The sequence below is a fragment of the Hypanus sabinus genome, chromosome 10 (assembly GCF_030144855.1).
Source record: "Hypanus sabinus isolate sHypSab1 chromosome 10, sHypSab1.hap1, whole genome shotgun sequence".
In the NCBI taxonomy this organism is placed as follows: domain Eukaryota; kingdom Metazoa; phylum Chordata; class Chondrichthyes; order Myliobatiformes; family Dasyatidae; genus Hypanus; species Hypanus sabinus.
Window position 1 is genome coordinate 108,722,183 of NC_082715.1, and position 25,102 is coordinate 108,747,284.

At 47.9% G+C, this 25,102-nt stretch overlaps 2 protein-coding genes across 10 annotated transcripts in view; one reads left to right on the plus strand and one right to left on the minus strand.

Moving 5' to 3' along the window:
* Nucleotides 1-881: 881 nt before the first annotated feature.
* Nucleotides 882-12,383, minus strand: cnih4 (cornichon family AMPA receptor auxiliary protein 4). Of its 3 annotated transcripts, XM_059982577.1 has the most exons (5): nt 4,866-5,004; nt 4,219-4,287; nt 1,898-2,010; nt 1,541-1,681; nt 882-1,078 (listed from the first exon to the last, which is right to left on the minus strand). In XM_059982577.1, the coding sequence occupies exons 1-5, from the start codon at nt 4,932-4,934 to the stop codon at nt 1,051-1,053; spliced, it is 420 nt and encodes a 139-aa protein (XP_059838560.1). In that variant the 5' UTR covers nt 4,935-5,004; the 3' UTR covers nt 882-1,050. The 3 variants fall into 3 exon arrangements, with proteins under 3 accessions (XP_059838560.1, XP_059838561.1, XP_059838563.1); XM_059982578.1 differs by lacking the exons at nt 4,219-4,287; nt 4,866-5,004 and adding an exon at nt 12,148-12,383; XM_059982580.1 differs by lacking the exon at nt 4,219-4,287 and having other exon boundaries at nt 4,840-4,945.
* Nucleotides 12,357-25,102, plus strand: part of aars2 (alanyl-tRNA synthetase 2, mitochondrial (putative)) — a 91,070-nt gene continuing 78,324 nt past the window's right edge. For 2 of the 7 annotated variants that reach the window (XM_059982568.1, XM_059982574.1), the window contains exons 1-4: nt 12,358-12,631; nt 20,812-21,000; nt 21,492-21,637; nt 22,188-22,379. In XM_059982568.1, coding sequence (XP_059838551.1) covers nt 12,407-12,631; nt 20,812-21,000; nt 21,492-21,637; nt 22,188-22,379 — 752 coding nt within the window. In that variant the 5' untranslated portion in view covers nt 12,358-12,406. Of the gene's footprint in view, nt 12,632-12,847; nt 13,559-13,661; nt 14,045-16,835; nt 16,941-20,811; nt 21,001-21,491; nt 21,638-22,187; nt 22,380-25,102 lie in introns of those variants that run through there. The other 5 variants (XM_059982571.1, XM_059982570.1, XM_059982575.1 and 2 more) reach the window with 5 other exon arrangements.

Genomic DNA, 25,102 nt, shown 5'->3' on the forward strand with positions numbered 1-25,102 from the left:
TTTTTCCATTGTTGGAAAAAGGATTCTGATTTATGTTGATTCTCTAGAATCAGTAACTAAGAGCAAAGCGTAAGTTGCAGGTAGTCTCCAGCCTCCTGTCTGAATTAATTTGGCAATTGTATGGGCATAATAGAGGATCAGTGGGAGCACTAGGTATTCCAGACTAGAGATCTGAACATCTGTCAGAACAATCCTACACCATTCGTGACTGTGAGAGTACAGAGTGTTCCACCTACTAGCTCCCAAACTCTTACCATTCCCACTCCCATACTGTTATCACCTTCTCACTTGAATCGACCTATCGACTATCAACTCTTGCTGTTCCCTTCACCACCTTTTTATACTGGCTCTCTTCTATCTCTTCCCAGACCTGATGAAGGATCTCAACATGACGTCAATGACCATCCACAGATGCTGCTGAGTACCTTCAGCTACTTTGTGTGTTGCTTCAGAAAGAACTTTAATGGGAGTGTCATTTGAAGGAAGATTAAGTAGACTGGAAGAACAAGAAGTGATCTTCCTGAAATATAGATTGAGGGAGTTTGGACCTGCTGGAAAAACTAGACCAGGACTCATTGTACTACAAAAACATGTCAGTTTTTAATGCCAAGTTAAGAGGTGCTATCTCTCTCAAAAGGAATCTTCTACTTCCAGAAAACCATTGTATCGTGTGGATAAAATGAAGGGTAACTGAGTAGGGAAATGGAACTGAGGCATAACATTCTCTTTGAACGTGACCTTACTGAATGATCTAGGTAGCGGCCAGAAGGGACTTGATCTCAGCTGTCCCTACCAGAGTAGTACCAACTCTGGCTGCAAGTCAGCACCACGGTTGGTACTGAGGGCCACTACAAACTGCAGACACCAAACAGTCAAAGTCATACATTTAAACTAACTTTATTTAAAAAAAGATAATCTCAACACACATTTCAGTCGGGTCCAAAATATAAACTGCATATGATGCAACCTCCAACTTCCAGTTAAAGTGAGAGCCCGGTCCCGGATCCTGAACTTGAAACTTGTGACTATCCACACCCTCTGTCAAGGCACTCAGTCATTGATCAACGCCAGGATCATACTGTTGAAGGAAGAGATGGGATTTGGTGTGGGATAGAGTCATTCAGACATAACTACCATACTTCCCTTAGCCAAAACTCCCTCTGTCTGATTTAAAGTAATACGATGCCCTATTAATCCCTTTCTGCATATAGGATCGCCCCTTGGTTCCTGGTCCCTTTTCTGTCCCCACCATCGCTCACACATCCTTATTACCCTCGTGACTACTGTAACCCACAAAAATCTCCTATCTGGCCTCTACCCCTCCAACTCACTCACCACCTCCCTTTTCACCCAATATAAACCACCTCCAGTTTAGGGCCAATAAAAATCCTTCCCCTTCCCAGGCATGAATAATCTATTCTCACCCAAGCCTAGCGGAGCTCCTTCCTCCCTGGAACTTAGGACAGAATCTTGCTCCATTCCCCACTTGAGGGTTTCATAATGCTCCCTTACCCCACCCTGAAAGCTGTGCTCTGCTCACCTGTACAGGTAAATGAAAAAACAGAGCAGGTGGAAGCCGAGTTTGATCATGGCTTCCTTCATGTGAGTCTTGAGTAGGCCTCGATTGTGTATCTCAGTTGGGTCAAAGACCCCCACATTTCCAGAGGGGACAGACAAGTACCTGTGGGAGAGTCAGAGAACAAATCAGCCTCAGCAGACTGCACTCATCGTGCCTAAGCTCAGTGCGACAAAGAACAACAATCAGTGCTCTGACCCATGAACTTAGACATGGGTTCGCACCTGTCCTAAGCCACAACCTCTGCACCAGATGTGCGAGGAAGCCCACCCTCCCACCAACCTTGCCATTAGATCCATCCACTTCACGATGCCAACTGACCTGTAGAAGTTCCAGGCAGCAATGGGTAGGTTGAGCAGCAGGATAAACCAGTGCATCGAGATCAGCATCAACATCGTGACAGCACTGTGGCCAATCAGTTCTGGTAACACCCACTGTGGAGAGAAGAGTCAGGACCATGGTCAGGACCGCTGACACCCCTGCCCAGCCCCAACCACAGCAGGCTGCTGGGAGGCAGTTAGCAACCTCATCAGCGGGTGTGCAGTCTTGCTGAGCAGTGGGGGAAGATCCTAATACCCACACCCTGCCCCTCCTCTAGCCTCCTAACCTGTCCTTCCCCAATGGGCTTGTACAACCAGTGAGAGGGAGCAATAGTTGATAATAGGTCCACAGATACCATGTGCTGGTGGCGAAGAAGGCTTATTGCATGCTAACCTTCATCAATCAGGGCACTGAGTAAAGAAGTTGGGGAGGCCATGTTGTAGTTGTACAAGTCTTTAGAGTATTGTTTGATTTAGATCAGCCTGCTTATAGGAAAATTGCTGTTATCCTGGAAAGAGCACAAGGGTGTTGTCTGAACTGAGTTGTGGGGAGAGGCTCAGACCTTTCTCATTGGAGCTTAGCATAGGAGAATGAGGGGTGATCTTGTAGAGGTGAATAAAATTGAGGGATACAGATAGGGGAATGCACACAGTCTTTTACCACAGGTACGGGGAATCAAAAACTTGAGGGCATAGGATGAGAGGGGAGAGATTAAATAGAAACTTGATGGATAACATTTTCACCCAGAGACAAGTCAGTATCTGGAATGAGCTGCCAAAGAGTTGTTGAAGCAAATACATTTATCAATATTTACTTGGATTGGAAAGGTTTAGAGGGAACTTAGGCAGATAGGACTTGCTTAGAGAGGAATCTAAATCAGAGTGGGCCAAAAGGCCCATTTCCACGGTGTATGATTCTAACCCACCCCAAATGACCAGGGGATTAAATTCATGGTAACCTTCTGTACAACCAGAGGTCCGTCCACCTCATCATCCTCACAACCAGTCATTACTAAATGCTTGTGTGCGGGTGGGGGGGAAAGAGAAGGCCAAGGTGGATTTGTTACAGATTACACCCAGTGGCCACTTTATTAGGTTCATTAATGCAAATAGCTTATCAGCCAATCATGTGGCAGCTACTCAATGCATAAAACCACATGGGCACGGTCAAGAGATTCAGTTGTTCAGACCAGACATCAAAATGGGGAAGAAATGTGATGTAAGTGACTGACCATGAAATGATTGTTGGTGTCAGACAGGACGGTTTGAGTACCTTAGAAACTACTTATCTCCTAGGATTTTCATGCACAACAGTCTCTAGAGTTTACAGAGAACGGGGTGAAAAGCAAAAAAACATAGTGAGCAGCAGGTCTGTGGGTGAAAATGCCTTGTTAATCAGAGAGGTCAGAGAATGACCAAGCTGACAGGCAACTCATAGCCACAAATTACAAAAGTGATGTGCAAAAGAGCATCTCTGAACACACAAAATGTCAAACATTAAAGTGGATAGGCTATAGCAAAAGACCACACCAGATTCCATTCCTGTACCTAATAAAGTGGCCATTGAGTAAATATGGACATGACGAATTTGGTGGAAATTCCCAACCTGGATTTTCATAGGGTTTATGATGAAGTCCCACATCAAAGACATTTATCAAACTTCAAGACATGCAATTACCATGGATTAAGAACTAGCTAAAAGACAGAAAGCAGGCTATTGTGCTAAATAGAGACAAGAAAAAGCAGATACAGGAATCAAAAGCAACAAAGAATCTACTGAAGAACCTCATAAGGTCGAGCAGCACCGGTGGGGGGGGGGGGGGGGGCGGTGGTGAGTGATTGTTGATTCTTGGGATCAAAATCTTGTATCAGGACCGGGGGCAGAGATGGTAAAGAGCTGAGCCAGGCCAGGAGGGGGAGTGAAGGATGATGAATGGCTAGCTGAAGGAAGCAGGTGGGAGTTAGGGAGAGTGAAGGAGGAGACAGCTGCTGGAAGCTAAAGGATGAAATGCATGGGTGATAGGTGGGCACAGCCAGAAGGGAGATGGAAAGTGGTTGATGTGGTGGGGAAGGTTACAAAACTGACAAGAGCACAAGCATATCTGATGAAGGGTTGTGCGGGTGGAGGGAAATAATCACAAGAGATAAGGGTTCCCTGATACTGGAAAATTCATTCTTCACATCTAGGCTGCAAACTAGACAGGCCTTACATTGATCTTCAAGAAGGGAACTGCAGGGAAACTAGATGTGGGAGGGTGTCAGACAGGACTAAAGAGGCAGGGACAGAGATTGCACCAACCCCAGTTTCCAGAGATTACTCACCTTGTTTAGTTTAGAGCAACAAGCTCTGGCGTTTATGTAATCACATTCCAGATCTGACAGGGTTATAATCTGAACTCTGCTCAGGAAAACCCAGAGCCCATGTAGCTTGGCTCCCAGCCCTTCTCAGCACCCCTCATCTCTGCTGCCATTCATTTTCCCCATGCTCTCATCCCACATAAATTATACTCACTCTTCATTTCCCCCTTATCCTAATACCTCCCTCACCCTCATATCTTCCTCCCTTCATTCCACTCCTTGCTTCACATACCCTTCCCTCCTCTCTCCAGAGACCATCCCTTACCCACAGCCCCTCAACATTCATCCCCTTCCAGCCTCCTCCCTATCCTCAGCACCACCTCCATAGCCACCCTCGTCCCCACCCAACCATTCAGCTAACTCCAATCTCTCCTTGCCCAACTCTCCCCAGCAACTTCTTCCTCTCCACACCCTCCTCCCCTCCAACCTCCCTCAGACCCCTCCACACCACCCTATATCCTCCTCCAACCTCCCTCCTCCAGACCCCTTCCGCGTCTACCCCCTTCCATGTCCCACCTCCCCACTCCCCCTCTCTATATCCCCTTTCATTTCTTCCCCTATCCCTTTACATCCTTCCTCACTCACTTCATTCCTCCGCACTCAGAGGATACAAAATATACCGCCAAGAATATTAGGGCGCAACAATCGACCAGGGACAGAATGAATACAAGCGCCTCCATTTTCACTTCCGCCTGTGCTACCGGGGGAGGGATTTATAAAGGACACTTCCGCCTCAGGAGCCCGGAACCCTAAGGCCCCAAGGGTTCCTTCCGCCCCGCACACGGTGCATCCTTAATAAAATGCACCGCGGGTCAGTCAAGTTCCGGTCTACTTTGATGCAAAATAAAGAGCATTGAAAGAGAGGTGAAAATTGAAAACGGAATTCAAAATCATAGGTTATTTTATTATTTTGAGCTCAACATTTTGTACTTAATGGTTCTTATGCATTAAATAAATTCTGTACTCAACACGACAACCTGGAGGGGATTACCAGTGGTTTCTCGATGTTTCTTCCCAATGCTCCAGCTGTCATTCACAGGAACTTTGCTAACGATCAACTAAGGCCGAAACCTCCTGGCCCAACAGCACCACAAGCTATAACTACTTCTCTTCAAAATAAAGTAAATAACCATCCAAGCAGCACAATCCTGATCAAGAATTTAATATTGCAGCACTTTTAACACCTTGCACTAAAATTGGCTTTTTTCCCGTTCTAGTCATGTTCTTTCGTGTTAAAAAGGATATAATTTATGTATATGTTTTTATGAACGTTGTACATCTGATACATTGTGCTAATTTCTCATTGCACCAATACATACATGTGTTTGTGCATGTGACAATGAACTCCATGTTGATTTTAACTCCTGATTTTAATCATGATAATATTTAATGGTTCAGATAATAACCCTGATTCTGATTCCAGACTGTGCAGGAGATGAAGGGAGTTATTTCTAGTTGAGTGTGAGATGTGGTGGTAGAGGAGGGGGCTGTCTCCGAGCCCTGGCACTCCTGGGTTGCATCCTCACCTTACCTCACCAAGCTGGTTACATGGCCATTGGAGACACAAGCTCAGAGCCAGACTGGTTTTGTTGCTGTTCTCAGCAAATGCAACAGAAAAGCAGGGGTAAGGGCCTAATGACTTGTAAGCAGCAGCCCCATGGTCAGAGGAGCAGTCCTGAAGGGGTTTCTCCCTGTGGGAGGGGCGGTACTGAGGGAGAGTCACACTGTGGGAGGAGCAGTTCTGAAGGAGTTTCTCCCTGTGGGAGGGGCGGTACCAAGGGAGAGTCACACTGTGGGAGGAGCGGTACTGAGGGAATGTCACACTGTGGGGGTGCAGTACTGAGGGAGAGTCACACTGTGGGAGGGTCAGTACGGAGGGAGAGTCACACTGTGGGAGGGTCGGTACCAAGGGAGAGTCACATTGTGGGAGGGTCGGTATTGAGGGAGTGTCACACTGGGAGGTCAGTACTGTGGGACTGTGGATTGAATACACCATCAGTATGTGGTTTTCCACTATAAGGGAGGCCGCATTGTGAATACTGACTGCAGTACTCTAGAATTGAACTGAACATATACATGAGGAGTAAAAATCTTTACGTTATGTCTCCATCTAAATGTGTAATGTACAATCATAGTAATTTATAATAAATAGAATAATCAATGTAACATAGAAATACACTCAAATCAATGTGAGTTAATCAGTCTGATGGCCTGGTGGATGAAGCTGTCCCGGAGCCTGTTGGCCCTGGCTTTTATGCTGTGGTACCGTTTCCTGGATGGTAGCAACTGGAACAGTTTGTGATTGAGGTGACTTGGATCCCCAGTGACTGTTTAGGCCCTTTTTACACACCTGTCCCTGTAACCGTCCTGAATAGTGGGAAGTTCACATCTACAGATGCGCTGGGCTGTCCGCACCACTCTCTGCAGAGTCCTGTGATTGAAGGAAGTACAGTTCCCATACCGGGCAGTGATGCAGCCAGTCAGGATGCTCTCAATTGTGCCCCTGTAGAAACTGCTTAGGATTTTGGGGCACACACCAAATTTCTTCAAGCATCTGAGGTGAACGAGACGCCGTTGTGCTTTTTTCACCACACAACTATTTTGTACAGACCATGATGTCCTCGGTGATGTGAATGCCGAGGAACTTTAAGCTGTTTACCCTTTCAACCCCAGATCCATTGATGTCAATAGGGGTTAGCCTGTCTCCATTCCTCCTGTAATCCACAACCAGCTCCTTTGTTTTTGCGACATTGAGGGAGAGGTTGTTTTCTTGACACCACTGTGTCAGAGATGACTTCTTCCCTGTAGGCCACCTTGTTATTGTTTGAGATAAGGCCAATCAATGTAGTGCCATCGGCAAATTTAATTGGCAGATTAGAGCTGTGGGTGGCGACACAGTCATGGGTATACAGGGAGTAAGGGAGGGGACTTAATACCCAGCCCTGAGGGGCTCCTGTGTTGAGCGTCAGAGGGGTGGAGGTGAGGGAGCCCACTCTTACCACCTGCCAGCAATCTGACTGGAAGTCCAGGATCCAGCTGCATGAGGCAGGATCAAGGCCGAGGTCTCTGAGCTTCCTGTCAAGCCTGGATGGAATTATGGTGTTGAATGCTGAACTGTTGTCCAAGAACAGCATTCTCACATAAGCATCCTTCTTCTCTAGATCTATAAGGATGGTACGTAGAGCAGTGGCTATTGCGTCATCTGTCAATCAGTTGTGTCAGTAGGTAAATTGTAGGGGATCCAGTGTTGGTGATAGCATGCTGCAGATGTAGTCCTTGACCAGCCTCTCAAATCATTTGCTTATTATTGAGGTGAGTGCAACAAGATGTCAGTCATTCAGGCATGTTACCTTGGTCTTTTTGGAAGAGACAGAAGTGATGTACTACCTTGTCTGAACTCCTCCTGTAACTGCACTGAATCCCAGTGCAGAGGCTGAATGGGTCAACGTTGGTACTCTGACTGTAGCCATCTCTCATGGAAAACTCATGGTGTGGGCCAATTTGACTGTAGGATCTGTGTAAATGAGTGGCTGAAAGTTGGCACAGACTCAAAGGCAGAAGGAAGTGGCTGAAGTGATACAGCAGATGGTCAACATTCTGCATTGAGACCCTGCATCAGGACAGGGGAGTAGAACTTCTTCAAAGTCAGCATGCCTTGAAGGGAATTCACAGAGGGGCCAGTTTCTGTGCTGTATCTCCCTATCAGGACTTGGACATTGTATCACATCCACTGCAAATTTCCACCCACCTTTTGACTTTTCCCTTTCCTCCCGAGTTTCCGTGTCCATTTCAGGGCATAGGTCAGCTGGCACTCGAACTCTGACTTCCTGACCAACGTGCCACAGTCAGTAAAGATAGGCAGCAAGACTTCTGCCATAATTATTCTCAAGACTGGTACCCTGTACGATTGTGTCCTCAGACCCCTGCAGGCATGTGATAGTGTGGCCAAACTCTGCTCTATCTCCACCTACAGGTTTGCAGATGGTAACATCATTGTGGGAGTATCTCAGATAACAGGAAGGAGATAGGCTGTCATGGTGTCTTGACAACCAAAGAGCTGATCACTGATTTCAGGCTGTCTTTATCAACAGTGTTGAGGTTGTGAGGTTCACGTGCCGAGCTGTGAACATCACCGAAAGCTTGCCCTGCTTCGTTCACAGCCAGGAAATCTCACTGGCACCTCCACTTCCTCAGGAGGCGAAAGAAATCTGACTCTCCTCAGCTCACCACAGAACGTCTCCTCTCTGGACACAGGTGAGCTTGGTATGGCAACTGTTCTGCCCATAACTGCAGGAAACTGCACAGCCAAGTAAATACAGCTCAGCACACCCCGGAAACCAGCCTCCCCTCCGTACCTCTCACTGTCTTAGTAAACCACTCACCCTGAACAGGCTCTCCTCTCCTCTCTGTATCAGACAAAAGTCTGAAAGCACGCACCACCAGGCTCACAGACAGCTTTGTCCCGCTGTCATCAGACTCGTCGATGGATTTCTTGTTCAATAAAATGGACTCAACCTCACAGTCTAATCTACCTTGTTGTGTTCTTCCACCATAGTTCAACTGCACTGCACTTTCTCAGTGACTTTATTCTTCATTATTTTATTACTTTACCTCAACACACTGTGCAAAGATTTGATCTGTATGAACAGCGTGTGAGACAAGCTCTTCACTGTACCTGACAACAATAAACTAATATTATCAGCCAGCAGACTCCCATCTCAACTCTGTCAGCTCCGACTGTGCTGCTAAAAGGGTCCCTACCATTCCCTTCACTCCATCAGATCCCCTGATGATCAGATACTGCACGTGAGCTTCAGATTTCTCTCCTACCTGTGGCTTTCACTTTCTCAGAGTTTGTTATCGGTTTGTTACTGTCACATGTGTTGATATAGGATGAATATGTACATATACACCAACAACGGATGCAAAAAAGTCTGCCTTTACAATGAAAGCTAGTTGTCAATGAGTTCTACATGATTGGTGATCCATGTTGTCCTGTTCCATTATGCCAAGTCTGTGGCAAACAACTTACGAATATAGCAACGGCTCCAGCAAAATTGAAAGACATTTAACTACAAATTACAAAATATGACATGTAAAAGTGCTGGTTATTTTAAACGACTATTGGAATCTCAAAACAGACAGATTAAAGCTCTTGAAAATAAAGTCACAGACAGTAAAAGGGTTTTGGAAGCAAGTTACTTCGTAGCTTTAAGACCAGTTTACTTGAGAATATTTTTTTTTAACTGTGTGAAAACCTGGGCAAAAAGAACACCAGTCTCCTGCTACATACAGAAATCTGGTGGCTTAGCAGAGGAAAAGTTCTCAACAGGGTATTTGAGCTGAAAGGTGAATTGCAGTACCTTCAAGAAAATAGTAGGCCAGATTTTTCATCATATGAACCAGTTAAACAACTCTCTGCAAGGTTCTGGAGATAATGTTTGACTTTGAGTAACAAGATTCTTGGATTTAAAAGGAAACTGAATATTTGGAAAAATCATGCACAGGAAATCCTGAAACATTTCCACTATTACTTGGACTTGAGAGTGGGGAAGGGTATCAGAAAATCTGAAGTCTTATTGAAAAGCACCTGGAAAAACTGCAGAACAAAATTGAACAGTACTTATCCTCCCTTTTAACACAAGTGATAACTGGGTGAGGGAACCTTTCTCTCAATCTTCTGCTCAGCCTGCGAACTTGACTTTGAGGGGAGAGAAGAGAAAAGAATTTTGTGAGCTGAAGTCTGATCATGCACTCAAGATGAGCTTTACTGATCTGTCCCTGGTTAAGTTCTGGATTTCTGTGAGAGCATCCTGCCATTCATAGGAAAGCAATGAAAGTTTTGCTGCAGTTTTCAACTTCTTACATGTGTGAGCAAGCTTTTTCTTGTTTAACAAGCATCAAGAGCAAAGATAGAAATCATCTCATTTCAGTCAATGGAGAAATCTGTGCGTGCACATCTCAAGTTCAACCCAGAACTGAGTACTTGTGGAGCAAGAAACAAGCACTGGTTTCATATACTAGGCCTAAATTTGAGCGGACAAAGTCAGCATGGATTTGTGAAAGGAAAATCATGTCTGACGAATCTTATAGAATTTTTTGAAGATGTAACTAGCAGAGTGGATAGGGGAGAGCCAGTGGATGTGGTATATTTAGATTTTCAAAAGGCTTTTGACAAGGTCCCACACAGGAGATTAGTGTGCAAACTTAAAGCACACGGTTTTGGGGGTATGGTATTGATGTGGATAGAGAATTGGTTGGCAGACAGGAAGCAAAGAGTGGGAGAAAACAGAACCTTCTCAGAATGGCAGGCAGTGACTAGAGGGGTACCGCAAGGCTCAGTGCTGGGACCCCAGTTGTTTACAATATATATTAATGATTTAGACGACAGAATTAAATGCAGCATCTCCAAGTTTCCGGATGATACGAAGCTGGGCGGTGGTGTTAGCTGTGAGGAGGATGCAGGATGACTTGGATAGGTTAGGTGAGTGGGCAAATTCATGGCAGATGCAATTTAATGTGGATAAATGTGAGGTTATCCACTTTGGTTGCAAGAACAGGAAAACAGATTATTATCTGAACGGTGGCCGATTAGGAAAAGGGGAGGTGCAATGAGACCTGGGTATCATTGTTCACCAGTCATTGAAGGTGGGCATGCAGGTACAGCAGGCGGTGAAAAAGGCAAATGGTATGTTGGCATTCATAGCAAAAGGATTTGAGTACAGGAGCAGGGAGGTTCTACTGCAGTTGTACAAGGCCTTGGTGAGACCACTCCTAGTATATTGTGTGCAGTTTTGGTCCCCTAATCTGAGGAAAGACATTCTTGCCATAGCGGGAGTACAGAGAAGGTTCACCAGATTGATTCCTGGGATGGCAGGACTTTCATATGAAGAAAGACTGGATCGACTAGGCTTATACTCACTGGAATTTAGAAGATTGAGGGAGGATATTATTGAAACATATAACATTCTAAAGGCTAGATGCAGGAAGATTGTTTCCGATGTTGGGGAAGTCCAGAACGAGGGGTCACAGTTTAAGGATAAAGGGGAAGCCTTTTAGGACTGAGATGAGGAAAAACTTCTTTACACAGAGAGTGGTGAATCTGTGGAATTCTCTGCCACAGGAAACAGTTGAGGCCGGTTCATTGGCTATATTTAAGAGGAAGTTAGATACGGCCCTTGTGGCTAAAGGGATCAGGGGATATGGAGAGAAAGCAGGTACAGGGTTCTGAGTTGGATGATCAGCCATGATCATACTGAATGGCGGTGCAGGCTCGAAGGGCCAAATGGCCTACTCCTGCACCTATTTTTTATGTTTCTAAAATGCCTTTTCAAAGCCTTGTATAAAAGTGTGCCTTAGGATTTATTTTTATTCATATTGCCTTGGTTTCTGATTTTTAGTAACTTTACTATTCAACATTGCCAATAAATTTTCATTTTGTAAATAGATATAATTAAATTTACAACCTTTATTTAAAGTAAATATATCGAGTTTACCTTTAGAAAAATTAAATCCCATTTTGGCTTAAACCAGTTGTTTAACAGAAATTTATTACGTTTGCCTTATGAGTTTTTAAATTTATGAAAGGGAAAGAAAGAGATTAATTTCACGTAAGGTACACTAAGCTTAACTGTTTTTTTAAAGAAAAGCTGGCTAAAAATTAATTCTCTACTAAAAAGAGCATTGGTAATTATTTTTGTATTATTATATCTACCATTTACCGATAAAGCTAACATACCGTGAGCTATAGATATAATAATTTTTACATAGGGGTTCCCTGAGACCTGAAAATTATTTCAAGTGTTTCCCCAGGGCAAAAAGGTTGAGAAAGGCTGGTCTGCAGGCACTGAAGTTCCTGGGTTCTCTTAATTAGTTCTAAACAATGTTACTCACAATGTGTGCTGTGGTTAGTGATTTCAGCGGTAGAAGTTGTAATGGGAATACTTGATAATTCCCTCGAGAGCTGGGACGTGGGTGGGTAGTTGGGGCAGAAGAGACAATATCCGGGGGAGTGGGGAGCATTTGGCATAGTCGGTGCAGTGGCGCCGTAGCCCCGCTGGATGGCGCCACACGAGGGGACCGGCGGAATCCTCCGGTGTTCCCTCAACCCTCTTGCCGTATCGTTGGTTCGTGGTTTCCGCCAGCAACAAAGATGGCGGCGACCGTGTGGCGGCTGCTGGGTCTCCGGTCTAAGGGGTTTTGTAGCTTCGCCGCGGGAAGAGCCCCAGGAGGTGGCCCAGCTCCGAGTGCCGACAACGTCCGCGACTCTTTCCTCCACTTCTTCAGAGACAAGCAGCGACACCGGGAGGTCCGCTCGGCCCCCGTGATCCCCCGAGCTGATCCCAGCCTCCTGTTCGTGAACGCGGGGATGAACCAGGTAAGGGAGGGGGGGGGGGGCAGAGTGTTCGGGTCAAAGGTCAGGAGAACGGTCTGTGGTCACTAGGCAACGGGTCGAATCTAGGCAAAGGGCAAATAACCCTTTCAGTCGGCCAAGGTCAGATCAGGGAGACTGGGGTAAGTGGACAGAGGTTACAGTAGGTAGTCCGAGAGGAGGACTTCATTGAAGGCAGATGTGATAGCTTTCTTGGACGTCATGTGACCAAACCTACAAGGGAACGTGCTGTCTTGGGTCTGGTCCTGTGCAGTGAGATAGGTAAAATTAGTGATCTTGTAGTTAGGGATCCTCTTGGAAAGAGTAATCAGTTTGATCGAGTTTCTCATATAAATGGAGGGTGCAATAGTTCGATCTAAAATCAGTGTGTAATGCCTAAACAAGGGAGACTACAATGGGATGAGGAAGTTTGGGAACACAGGCTATATGGTGGGATAATTGAGGAATAGTGGAAGACTTTCAAAGAGATTTTTCACGGTACTCAACAAAAGTATATTCCAGTTAAAAGCAAAGACGGTAGGGGTGGGGGAGCCAGCCTTGGATAACTAAGGAAATAAAAGGCATCAAACTAAAAGCTTGAGCATACAAAGCTGCCAAGAGTAGTGGGAAACTGGAAGATTAGGAAAACTTTGAAAAGCAACGAAGAACCACTAAGTGAGCAATAAATAAAGGGAAGCTAGATTATGAACATAAGCTAGCACAGAATATAAAAACGGATAGTAAAATTTTTATAATTATATAATGCAGAAAAGAGTGGCTGAAGTGAATGTAGGTCCCTTGGAGGACGAGAAGGGGGAATTTATATTGGGTAATGACGAAATGGCAGAGGCTTTGAATGACTATATTGTTTTGGTCTTCACGATGGAGGACATGTCCACATGCCAAAGAGAGATGTCATGGACGTGATGGGAGGTGAGGACTTCAATACAATAGCTATCACTATTGTGCTGAGCAAACTTGTGGGCCTAAAGATAGACAAGTTTCCTGGTCCTGATGAAATGCATCCCAGGGTACTGAAAGAGATGGCAGAAGATACAGAAGAGGCTTTGGTGATCATTTACTAAAATTCTATGGACTTTGGGTAGATCCCAGAGGATTGGAAGATGGTGAATGTCACACCACTAATCAAAAAGGGATGTAGGCAAAAGGCCAGTCAGTTTAACATCTGTAGTTGGGAAAATGCTTGAAGCTATCACTAAAGTAGAAATAGCGAGGCATCTGGAAAGAATTGGATCCCATCAGGCAGACATAGCATGGATTCAGCAAAGGCAGGTCTTGTTTGACAAACTTACTTGAGTAATTTGAGGATAAAATGAGCGCAATGGATAGATGGACGTCATTTACTTGGATTTCCAGAAGGCATTTGACATGATGCCGCATAAAAGACTTAACCATAAGGTAAGGATGCATAGAGTTGGGGGTGATGTATTGGCATGGATAGAGGATTGGTTAACTCATAGAAAGCAGAGTTGGGATACATGAGCATTTTTCTGGTTGGCAATCAATGGTGAGCGGTGTGCAGCAGGGGTTGGTGCTGGGCCTGTAACTGTTCACATTAACAATTTGGAAGAGGGAACCAAGTGTAGTGTATCTAAGTTTGCTGATGATACTAAATTGAGTGGAAATGCAAATTGTGTAGAAAATACAGAGAGTCTGCAGAGAGATACAGATAGGGTAAGTGAGTGGACAGCGGTTTGGGAAATGGAATACAATGTTGGTAAATGCAAGGGCTTCAACTTTGGAAGCAAAAATGGTAGTGTAGATTATTATTTAAATGGTAAAAAATTGCAACACGCCGCTGTACGGAGGGACCTGGGAGTGCTTGAGCATAAATCACACAAGGTTGGTTTGCAGGTACAGCAGGCTATCAAGAAGGCAAATAGAAAGTTGGCCTTCATTGCTAAAGGGATTGAATTTGAGAGCAGGGGGGTTATGCTGCAACTGTACAGGGTACAGGTGACACCACACCTGGAGTACTGTGTGCAGTTCTGGTCTCCATACTTGAGGAAGGATATACTGGCTTTGGAGGTGGTGCAGAGGAGGTTCACCAGGTTGATTCCAGAGACGAGGGGGTTAGACTTTGAGAGATTGAGTCGTCTGGGACTGTACTCACTGGAATTCAGAAGAATGAGAGGGGATCTTACAGAAACATATAAAATTATGAAAGGGATAGATAAGATAGAGGCAGGAAAGTTGTTTCCACTGGTAGGTGAGACTAGATCTAGAGGACATAACCTCAAGATTCGGGGGAGTAGATTTAGGACGGAGATGAGGAGGAACTGCTTTTCCCAGAGAATGGTGAATGTGTGGAATTCTCTGCCCAATGAAGCAGTGGAGGCTACCTCAGTAAATATATTTAAGACAAGTTTGGATAGATTTTTGCATAATAGGGGAATTAAGAGTGATGGGGAAAAGGCAAGTAGGTGGAGATGAGTCCATGGCCAGATCAGCCATGATCTTATTGAATGGCGAGGCAGGCTCGATGGGCCAGATGGCCCACTCCTGCTCCTATTTCTTATGTTTTTATGTTATGATGTTCTTAAATGACAGAGAGCCTCAGGTCACTGGGGAGTGATTGTAGGGTGGGGCAGAGAGTCCGGAGGTTAGGGAGAGGAGAGTCTGAGTTTGGTGGACTGAGTCAATTCGGGAAGGGAGAGGCAGGGATTAGAAGGAGAGGGGCAGAGACTGGAGGGAGAGGGTGATAACACGAAGAATTAGAATCAGGTTTAATATCACCGGCATGTGTCGTGAAATTTGTTAACCGAGTGGCAGCAGTTCAATGCAATACATGATAATAGAGAGAAAAAAGAAAACTGAATTACAATAAAATGTTTCAATTAAATAAGTAGCACAAAAAACTGGAAATAAAAAAAGTAGTGAGGTAGTGTTCGCGAGTTCAATGTCCATTTAGGAATTGGATGGCAGAGGGGAAGAAGCTGTTCCTGAATCGCTGAGTGTGTGCCTTCAGGCTCCGTACCATCTCCTTAACAGTAACAATGAGAAGAGGGCATGTCCTGGGTGATTGGGGAGGGGGGTTGTCCTTAATGATGGAAGCTGCCTTTTTGAGGCATCATTCCTTGAAGATTTTACAACTTTCTGTAGCTTTGATCCTGTGCAGTAGCCACCCCGTCCCCCTACCAGATGGTGACAGGTACAATGCTCTCCATGGTGCTTCTGTTGAAATTTGTGAGTGTTTTTGATGACCTAATGAAAAGTAGCCGCTGTCTTGCCTTCTTTATAGCTGCAAAGGTGCTCCTTACGATGAGTATTGGTTTAAAAGAGTTGTACAGCATAGAAACAGGCCTTTCTTCCCATTCCAACATATTTTCCATACCAATCCCAACTTCCTGCATTAATTCCATATCCCTCATCATCAATAGTCATATGCTGGAGGGTAGTTAATGTTCTGCCTTTATTTAAGAAAGAATTAAATAAGGATTGGCCAGAGATTTGCTGGTTGGTGAACCTAACATCAGCAGGGGAAGGTTACTGGAGAGGATTCAATAGATTCTAAATGTCTATCCACCTTTGACTGATTACAGATGGTCAACATGAACTTGTGCATGGGAAATCATGTCTCACTAACAGGGATGGTGCTTTGCCTCCCTGGTGCAAGGGTACGGGATGTCTCAGATCAGGTCCAGAGTATTCTGAGGAGAGAGGGCGAGCAGCCAGAAGTCTTGGTACATGTTGGTACCAGTGACATAGACAGAAAAAGAGAAGGGGTCCTGAAGGAAGATTACTGGGAGCTAGGAAGAAAATTGAAAAGCCGGACCTCCAGAGTGATAGTCTCAGGATTACTGCTTGAGCCGCATGCCAATGAAGGTCAGAATAGTAGAATTAAGCAGATGAATGTGTGGCTAAGTAACTGGTGCAGGGGGCAGGGCTTCAAATTTTTGGATCATTTGGATTTATTTTGGGGGAGGTATGACTTATACAAAAACGATGGGTTACACCTGAACTCAAAGGGTACTAATATCCTGGCGGGATTGGTAAAATAGCTGTTAATAATAGCTGTTAGGGAGGGTTTAAACTAAGTTGGCAGGGGGAAGGACAGGCAGGTGAATAGACAGGGTAATTTGCTGTGCGATAGAAATATAGCAAAATCGTAACAGATACTGATCTAAATGTACTGTACTTAAATGCACACAGCATTAGAAATAAAGTGGATGACCTTGTACAATTGCAGGTTAAAAGATACGACATTGTGGCCATCACCGAGTCATGGCTAAATGATGGATGTGATTGGAAGCTGAATGTCCAAGGGTACACAGTGTTTAGGAAAGATAGGAAGGTAGGTAAAGGGGGTGGTGTGGCCCTGATGGTAAGCAATGTATCAAATTACTAGAACGAAGGGACAAAGGATCAGAAGAGGTAGAGTCTTTATGAGTCAAGTTAAGAAATGGCAAGGGTAAAAAGACATTAATAGCAGTTATATACAGGCCTCCAAACAGCAGCCGGGATGTGGACTACAAGTTACAACTGGAAATAGAAAAAGCGTGTCAGAAGGAAAATGTCAAGATAATTATGGGAGATTTTAATATGAAAGTGGATTGGGGAAGTCAGGAAGGTACTGGATCTCAGGAGAGGGAGTTTGTAGAATGCGTACAGGATGGCTTTCTGGAGCAGCTTGTCCATAAGCCCACCAGGGGATCGGCTGTTTTGGATTGGGTGCTGTGTAATGAGCCTGAGGTGATTAGGGAGCCAGAGGTAATGGAACCCCTTAGAAATAGTGATCATAATATGATTGAGTTCAGTTTCAAATTTGAAAAGGAGAAGCTGGTATCAAGTATATTGATATTTCAGTGGAACAAGGGAAAATACAGTGGTATGAGAGAGGAACTGGCCCAAGTTGATTGTTAAAGTAAGCTCGATGGAGGGACAGTAGAGCAGAATTGGATGAAATTCCTACAAGAAATAAGGAAAGTGCAGGAAAAATAAATTCCAAGAAAAAAGAAAATCGTGAATGGAAAAGTGGCACAAATGTGGCTAACGAGAGAGGTTACGACTAAAATAAAAGCAAAAGAAAGGAAGCAAAGGCATACAAGGAAGCAAAAATTAGTGGGAAAACTGAGGACTGGACGAATTTTAAAAACTTACAGAAGGAAACTAAGAAGGTCATTAGGAAAGAAAAGATCAATTATGAAAGGAAGTTGGCAATTAACATAAAAAAGGATACTTAGAGTTTTTTTGAATATACGAAGAGTAAAAGAGTGACACTTGTAGATATAGGACCGATTGAAAATGATGCTGGAGAAATTATACTGGGTAACAAAGAGATGGCAGAGGAACTAAATGAGTATGTTGCATCAGTCTTCACAGTGGAAGACATTAGCAACATACCTGATAGCCAGAGGTCTCAGGGAATTGAATTAGGTACAATAGAATTAAGTAATGGTTGATGAGATACAATGTTGAGAAATGTACGGTTGTACATTTTGGAAGAAGAAATAATTGGGCAAATTATTATTTAGATGGGGAGAAAATTCAAAAATCGAAGTCCAAAGAGACTTGGGGGTCCTCGTGCAGGATACCCTAAAGGTTAACCATCAGGTTGGATTGGCAGGAAGGAAAGCGAATGAAATGCTATGTTTGCATTCATTTCAAGTGGAATAGTGTATAAGAGTAAGGAGGTGTTGATGAGGCTCTATGGGGCACTGGTGAGACCTCATTTGGAATACTGTGTGCAGTTTTGGGCCCCTATCTTAGAAGGGATGTACTGATGTTGGAGAGAGTTCAGAGGAGAATTACGAGGATGATTCCAGAATGCAGGGGCTAACATATGAGGGGTGTTTGTTGCTTGGACTGTATTCATTAGAGTATAGAAAAATGGTGGGGGATCTCATAGAAACATTTCGAATGTTGAAAGGGTTGGACAGAGTAGATGTGGAAAGGCTGTTTCCCTTGGTTGGTGAGTCCAGGACAAGAGGCCACAGTCTTAGAATTAGAGGGTACCCATTTAAAACAGAGATGATGAGAAATTTTTTTAGCCAGAGGGTTGTGGATTTATGGAATTCGTGGCCACATGCAGCTGTGGAGGCCTGGTCATTGAGGGTGTTTAAGGAGGAGATTGATAGGTATCTAGTTAGGGTATCAAGGGATATGGGGGGAAAAGCTGGAAATTGGAACTAGATGGGCAAATAGTTTAGCTCATGGTGGAGTGGCAGAGCAGACTCGATGGGCCAAATGGCCTACTTCTTCTTTATCTTGTGAACTACCAAGTACTGTCCAAGAGGATCGATATGGTAAATGTCGTCCATGTAGACATTAGCGCGGCCTGGGACAAGGCTCCATGTGGTAGCCTGATCTGGAATGTTAGATCGCGCGGGGTCCCAGGTACCTTGCTGAATTGGATATGAGATTGGTTCAGAGGAAGTTGTTGGTTGGATGCTGGGGAGGTTGTTATTCAGATTGGAGACCTATGACCTTTGGTATTTCTTATCTATATGGACAATTTAGAGAAGAATGTAGTTATCACAGTTAGTTTGCACATTTGTGACACCAAAATCGGTGGTGTGGTGGGCAGTGAAGAACGTTGTCTGAGGTTGCAGTAGGATCGAGATCAACTGGGAAGGTGGGTAAGGGAACGGCAGAGAAATGTGAATGTAAGTGTCTTGGGAAGTTAAACCAATGCAAGACTCTCACATTTCACTGCAGAATATTGACACAAGAGACCACAAATGCTAGAATCTGAAGCAACAAAGAAATCTGTTGGAGAAAGAACCCAGTGGGGCAAGCAGCACTTGTGGGGCAGAAAGTTCCAATACATGCTTTTGATGCGAAAGAATGGCATTCCCTTTCCTCAAGCAGATTGTTTGTTGCCCCAGGGGAGTGCTGTAGATCACAGAGATCTAGGGGTACACGTACAACGTTCCCTGAGAGTGGTAGACAGATTGGCATGCTTGACATGCTTACCTTGATCAGATGGTGCACTGAGTACTGGATTTGGAAAGAACGGAGGCGTAGATGGAGCAGGCAGCCGGTATCTGTTACCCAGGATTGAAAGGTGTAATGTGGGAGGAGATGCATTTAAGGTGAAAGCTTGGACTGCATTGCCATGGCTGTTTGTGGAGACAGGTACAAGAGGCATTTCAGACAGACACACATTGCAGATGGAGAACCGTATGTAGGCAGACGAGATTAATAGGTTCATCGGTTTAATTGGTTGAGTATAACATCACGTGCTGAGGGACCTGTTGCAGTGTGTACTGTTCTAGACTCGGTTTTCAAACTGTCCAAAACCTCAGCTGGATGAGCTGTGGGAAGGATGCGGGGAAGATTTACACCAGATCTGAAGGACTTGAGTTGTAAGAAGTAATTGGATGGGCTTAGGGGTGACTTTGTAGAAGTTCTATAAAATATTAAGGGTGTAGGTGAAGTGGACAGTCACAGTGTTTTTCCCAGTGTATGGGAGTCTAACACTGGAGGACACTGGTCAAAGGTGAGAGGGAAAACATTTAAAAAGAAGCTTTTTCTGCACAGGGTGGTGGGTGTAGAATAGGCTGCCACAGGGAGCTGAAGAAGCAGGTAAAATGACAACACTTAGAGGTGACTTGGGTAGAAGGACAGGAAAGGTTTAGAGGGATATGGGCCAGATGAAGGCGAATGGGATGTGCAGTTGTTGGGCTGAAGGGACCATGTGTGCTCTGCTCAAACACCTGCCCAGATGCCTCGTACTGTAAATGTTCTATCTGTTCTTGCTTCCAGCTCAATTCACTCTGTGTGAAAATGTTACCCCTTTAAACCTCTTCCCTCCCTCCTTAAACCTATACCCTCAAGTTTTAAACAGCCCTACCTTGGCGATCTCGCCTTTAGTGATCTCAAAAAGATAAGATAAAGCTGATCTTTACTCGTCACGTGCACGTGGAAACATTCAGTGGGATGGGTCGTGCGTGTCAAACCCAATGAGCAAGGACTAGCCTGCCCGGTCGCCATCTTCCCAGTGGCCAACCACACGGTTCAGAATGTGGAGCACGAGAAGGAAGCCGTGGCTCACGGGGAGAATGTAGAAGCTGCTTAACAACAGACCCCCCCTGTACTCCTGTCGTTATCCTGTAGTGCAGTGTGCAGAACTACAGACACTGCTCAGTCTTCTGGATTTGGACTCTCTGGCCTGGCAACATCCTTACAGCTCTAACAGGATGCCCCACCGTGTCCCTTTGCAGTTTAAGCCCCTGATCCTGGGCAGCGTGGACCCCCGCAGTGAAATGGCCAATTACCGGAGAGTGGTCAACAGCCAGAAGTGCGTGCGCGCGGGCGGTAAGCACAATGACCTGGAGGACGTGGGTCGTGATCTCTACCACCACACCTTCTTCGAGATGCTCGGCAACTGGTCCTTCGGTGACTTCTTCAAGGTGCGTGCTGGGGGGGGGTCAAGAGGGGAGGGGAAGGGGTGGGGAGAGGGATGAGGGGTAGAAGGAGGGGTTAGAGGTGAGGGAGGGCTTCTGGGGGAGGGGAGGGGGCTGAGGTGGTCAGGGTGAAGTGAGGGATGTGTGTGGAAATCTTGTGGGTGGCAGTACTGTGGGTGAAGGGGAGCAAGAGGGAGGAGGGGTGAAATCCAAAGTGGGGGGGCAGCTGTTGGGTTGATCTAATTGCAAAACCTCCCCTACAGGGTCCGCGCCTCACCATAGCAACAGCCGTGTAATTAACTGTGGGGGGTGGTTAACTAAAGAAGGTATCAGAGTTTAATAGCCATCTATTGTTTGAACTGGAGGGGAGGAGCCGATGGTAGGAGGGACAGATTCTGGGGCCCATTGTGGTGGGATGGTGTTCAGCCCCTCTCACAGCCTGGGGTGGCCTGCTGGGCGAGGGGGGTGCATGATGGTTCCTTTGCCCTGGGTTGCAGGAGGAGGCGTGTTCCATGGCCTGGGAGCTGCTGACGGAGGTGTATGGGATCCCCCCGGACAGACTGTACGTCACCTACTTTGGGGGAGACTCCGCTGCTGGGCTGGAGGCTGATGAGGAGACGCGGGATGTCTGGCTCAGCCTGGGGTGAGTGCACAGGGCTTTCTATAGGAGGGATGGGCAAAGGGAGGCTGCTCCTAAACTGCCCCTCCCACAGGGCAACTCTCCCTCGGTATCACCCCTCCCACGGTGTGACTCTCCCTCAGTACCGTCCCTCCCACGGTGTGACTCTCCCTCAGTATCGCCCCTCCCACGGTGTGACTCTCCCTCAGTACCAGCCCTCCCACGGTGTGACTCTCCGTCAGTATTGCCCCTCTCACAGTACCGCCCCTCCCACAGTGACTCTCCCTCGGTACCGCCCCTCCCACAGTGACTCTCCCTCGGTACTGCCCCTTCCTACGCTCTCAGACCCAAGGCTCTGCCCAACCTCTGTCTTGTGAGTTCGCTCATTTCTCAGCGAGACACCCACCTCCACTCTTATTCACCTCCTGCACAAACCACCCTGCCCAAACGTCATCCATGTGTCTGCAAGGGGTGGGGTTTGCAGCATCAGCAGAGTGGGGGCAGGATGTGTTGGGAGGGGGAATGAGGGTGCAGGGGTCCAGCTGCTCGACTCCACTCCTGCCCTGTGTTGCAGCCTGCCCCCAGACCGGGTACTGCCCTTTGGACTGAGCAGCAACTTCTGGGAGATGGGGGAGACGGGCCCCTGCGGACCCTGCTCCGAGATCCACTACGACCATGGGCTGGGGCCGGGGGCTGCAGCCCAGGTCAACAGCGGCAACCCTGCAGTGGTCGAGCTCTGGAACCTGGTCTTCATGCAGTACCACAGGTGAGGGGGCGAAGGGCAGGGGGAGGGCTGAACAGGAGATTTGGTATTCTGTCCTAAGATGCTTTGATTTAAGGGCTTGGCTTTTCCTGGCCCCTCGTTATGAGTGTCTTTGTTTTAAAATAATTTCTTTCGACCGTAATCAAAATTCTTTCAAGATATCAATGTCAAAGAGTCTTACAGCAGTCAAACAGGCCCTTTGCCTAACTGGTCCGTGACAAAATTGGGATCTAAGCCAGCCGTGTTTGACCATTCCCGGGAAAATCAGTTCCTCTGGCAGCTCATTCCGTATACTGACCACTCTCTGGGTGAAATGCCCCCTTTTTTGGTTCCTATTAAATCCCTCTCCTCTCACCTTAAACCAGTGCCTTCTAGTTCTTGATCCCCCAGCCCTGGGAGAAAGATTGAGTGCACACTCCCTATCCATCCCCCTCATAATTGTAAACACCTCTGCAAGATCATCCCTCAAGTGTCCTATGCTCCGGGGAATAGCCTGTTAACTATTCTCTGTGAATCAGTACCCCAGCTCCTGTCTTTCCTCGTGGAAGCAATACTCCAGCTGCAGTCTGACCAACAGAGCGTCAACTGTAACATCAAGTTCCTGTGCAGTGCCCTGACTGGTGGAGGTCAGTGTGCCACAAACCCTCTTCACCACCGTTTGCTGTGACCCCATTCCCGGGTGAGTCCTCACAATCGAGGATGTACTCCAGTACCTGTGTCTCGTGGACCTGTTGCAGAGAGCCAGTGGACACGGCCTGTTCCCACTGCAGGGACTGGCCAGGGGAGGGCTCCCACAGTGGACAGGGCCTGTTCCCCCTGCAGGGACTGGCCAGGGGAGGGCTCCCACAGTGGACAGGGCCTGTTCCCCCTGCAGGGACTGGCCAGGGGAGGGCTCCCACAGTGGACAGGGCCTGTTCCCCCTGCAGGGACTGGCCAGGGGAGGGCTCCCACAGTGGACAGGGCCTGTTCCCCCTGCAGGGACTGGCCAGGGGAGGGCTCCCACAGTGGACAGGGCCTGTTCCCCCTGCAGGGACTGGCCAGGGGAGGGCTCCCACAGTGGACAGGGCCTGTTCCCACTGCAGGGACTGGCCAGGGGAGGGCTCCCACAGTGGACAGGGCCTGTTCCCCCTGCAGTGACTGGCCAGGGGAGGGCTCCCACAGTGGACAGGGCCTGTTCCCCCTGCAGGGACTGGCCAGGGGAGGGCTCCCACAGTGGACACGGCCTGTTCCCACTGCAGGGACTGGCCAGGGGAGGGCTCCCACAGCGGACAGGGCCTGTTCCCCCTGCAGGGACTGGCCAGGGGAGGGCTCCCACAGCGGACAGGGCCTGTTCCCCCTGCAGGGACTGGCCAGGGGAGGGCTCCCACAGTGGACAGGGCCTGTTCTCCTGCAGGGACTGGCCAGGGGAGGGCTCCCACAGTGGACAGGGCCTGTTCCCCTGCAGGGACTGGCCAGGGGAGGGCTCCCACAGTGGACAGGGCCTGTTCCCCCTGCAGGGACTGGCCAGGGGAGGGCTCCCACAGTGGACAGGGCCTGTTCCCCCTGCAGGGACTGGCCAGGGGAGGGCTCCCACAGTGGACAGGGCCTGTTCCCCCTGCAGGGACTGGCCAGGGGAGGGCTCCCACAGTGGACAGGGCCTGTTCCCCCTGCAGGGACTGGCCAGGGGAGGGCTCCCACAGTGGACAGGGCCTGTTCCCCCTGCAGGGACTGGCCAGGGGAGGGCTCCCACAGTGGACAGGGCCTGTTCCCCCTGCAGGGACTGGCCAGGGGAGGGCTCCCACAGTGGACAGGGCCTGTTCCCACTGCAGAGACTGGCCAGGGGAGGGCTCCCACAGTGGACACGGCCTGTTCCCACTGCAGAGACTGGTCAGGGGAGGGCTCCCACAGTGGACAGGGCCTGTTCCCCCTGCAGGGACTGGTCAGGGGAGGGCTCCCACAGTGGACAGGGCCTGTTCCCACTGCAGGGACTGGCCAGGGGAGGGCTCCCACAGTGGACAGGGCCTGTTCCCCCTGCAGGGACTGGCCAGGGGAGGGCTCCCACAGCGGACAGGGCCTGTTCCCCCTGCAGGGACTGGCCAGGGGAGGGCTCCCACAGTGGACAGGGCCTGTTCCCCCTGCAGGGACTGGCCAGGGGAGGGCTCCCACAGTGGACAGGGCCTGTTCCCCCTGCAGGGACTGGCCAGGGGAGGGCTCCCACAGTGGACAGGGCCTGTTCCCCCTGCAGGGACTGGCCAGGGGAGGGCTCCCACAGTGGACAGGGCCTGTTCCCACTGCAGAGACTGGCCAGGGGAGGGCTCCCACAGTTGACAGGGCCTGTTCCCCCTGCAGGGACTGGCCAGGGGAGGGCTCCCACAGTGGACAGGGCCTGTTCCCCCTGCAGGGACTGGCCAGGGGAGGGCTCCCACAGTGGACAGGGCCTGTTCCCCCTGCAGGGACTGGCCAGGGGAGGGCTCCCACAGTGGACAGGGCCTGTTCCCACTGCAGGGACTGGCCAGGGGAGGGCTCCCACAGTGGACAGGGCCTGTTCCCCCTGCAGGGACTGGCCAGGGGAGGGCTCCCACAGTGGACAGGGCCTGTTCCCCCTGCAGGGACTGGCCAGGGGAGGGCTCCCACAGTGGACACGGCCTGTTCCCACTGCAGGGACTGGCCAGGGGAGGGCTCCCACAGTGGACAGGGCCTGTTCCCCCTGCAGGGTCTGGCCAGGGGAGGGCTCCCACAGTGGACAG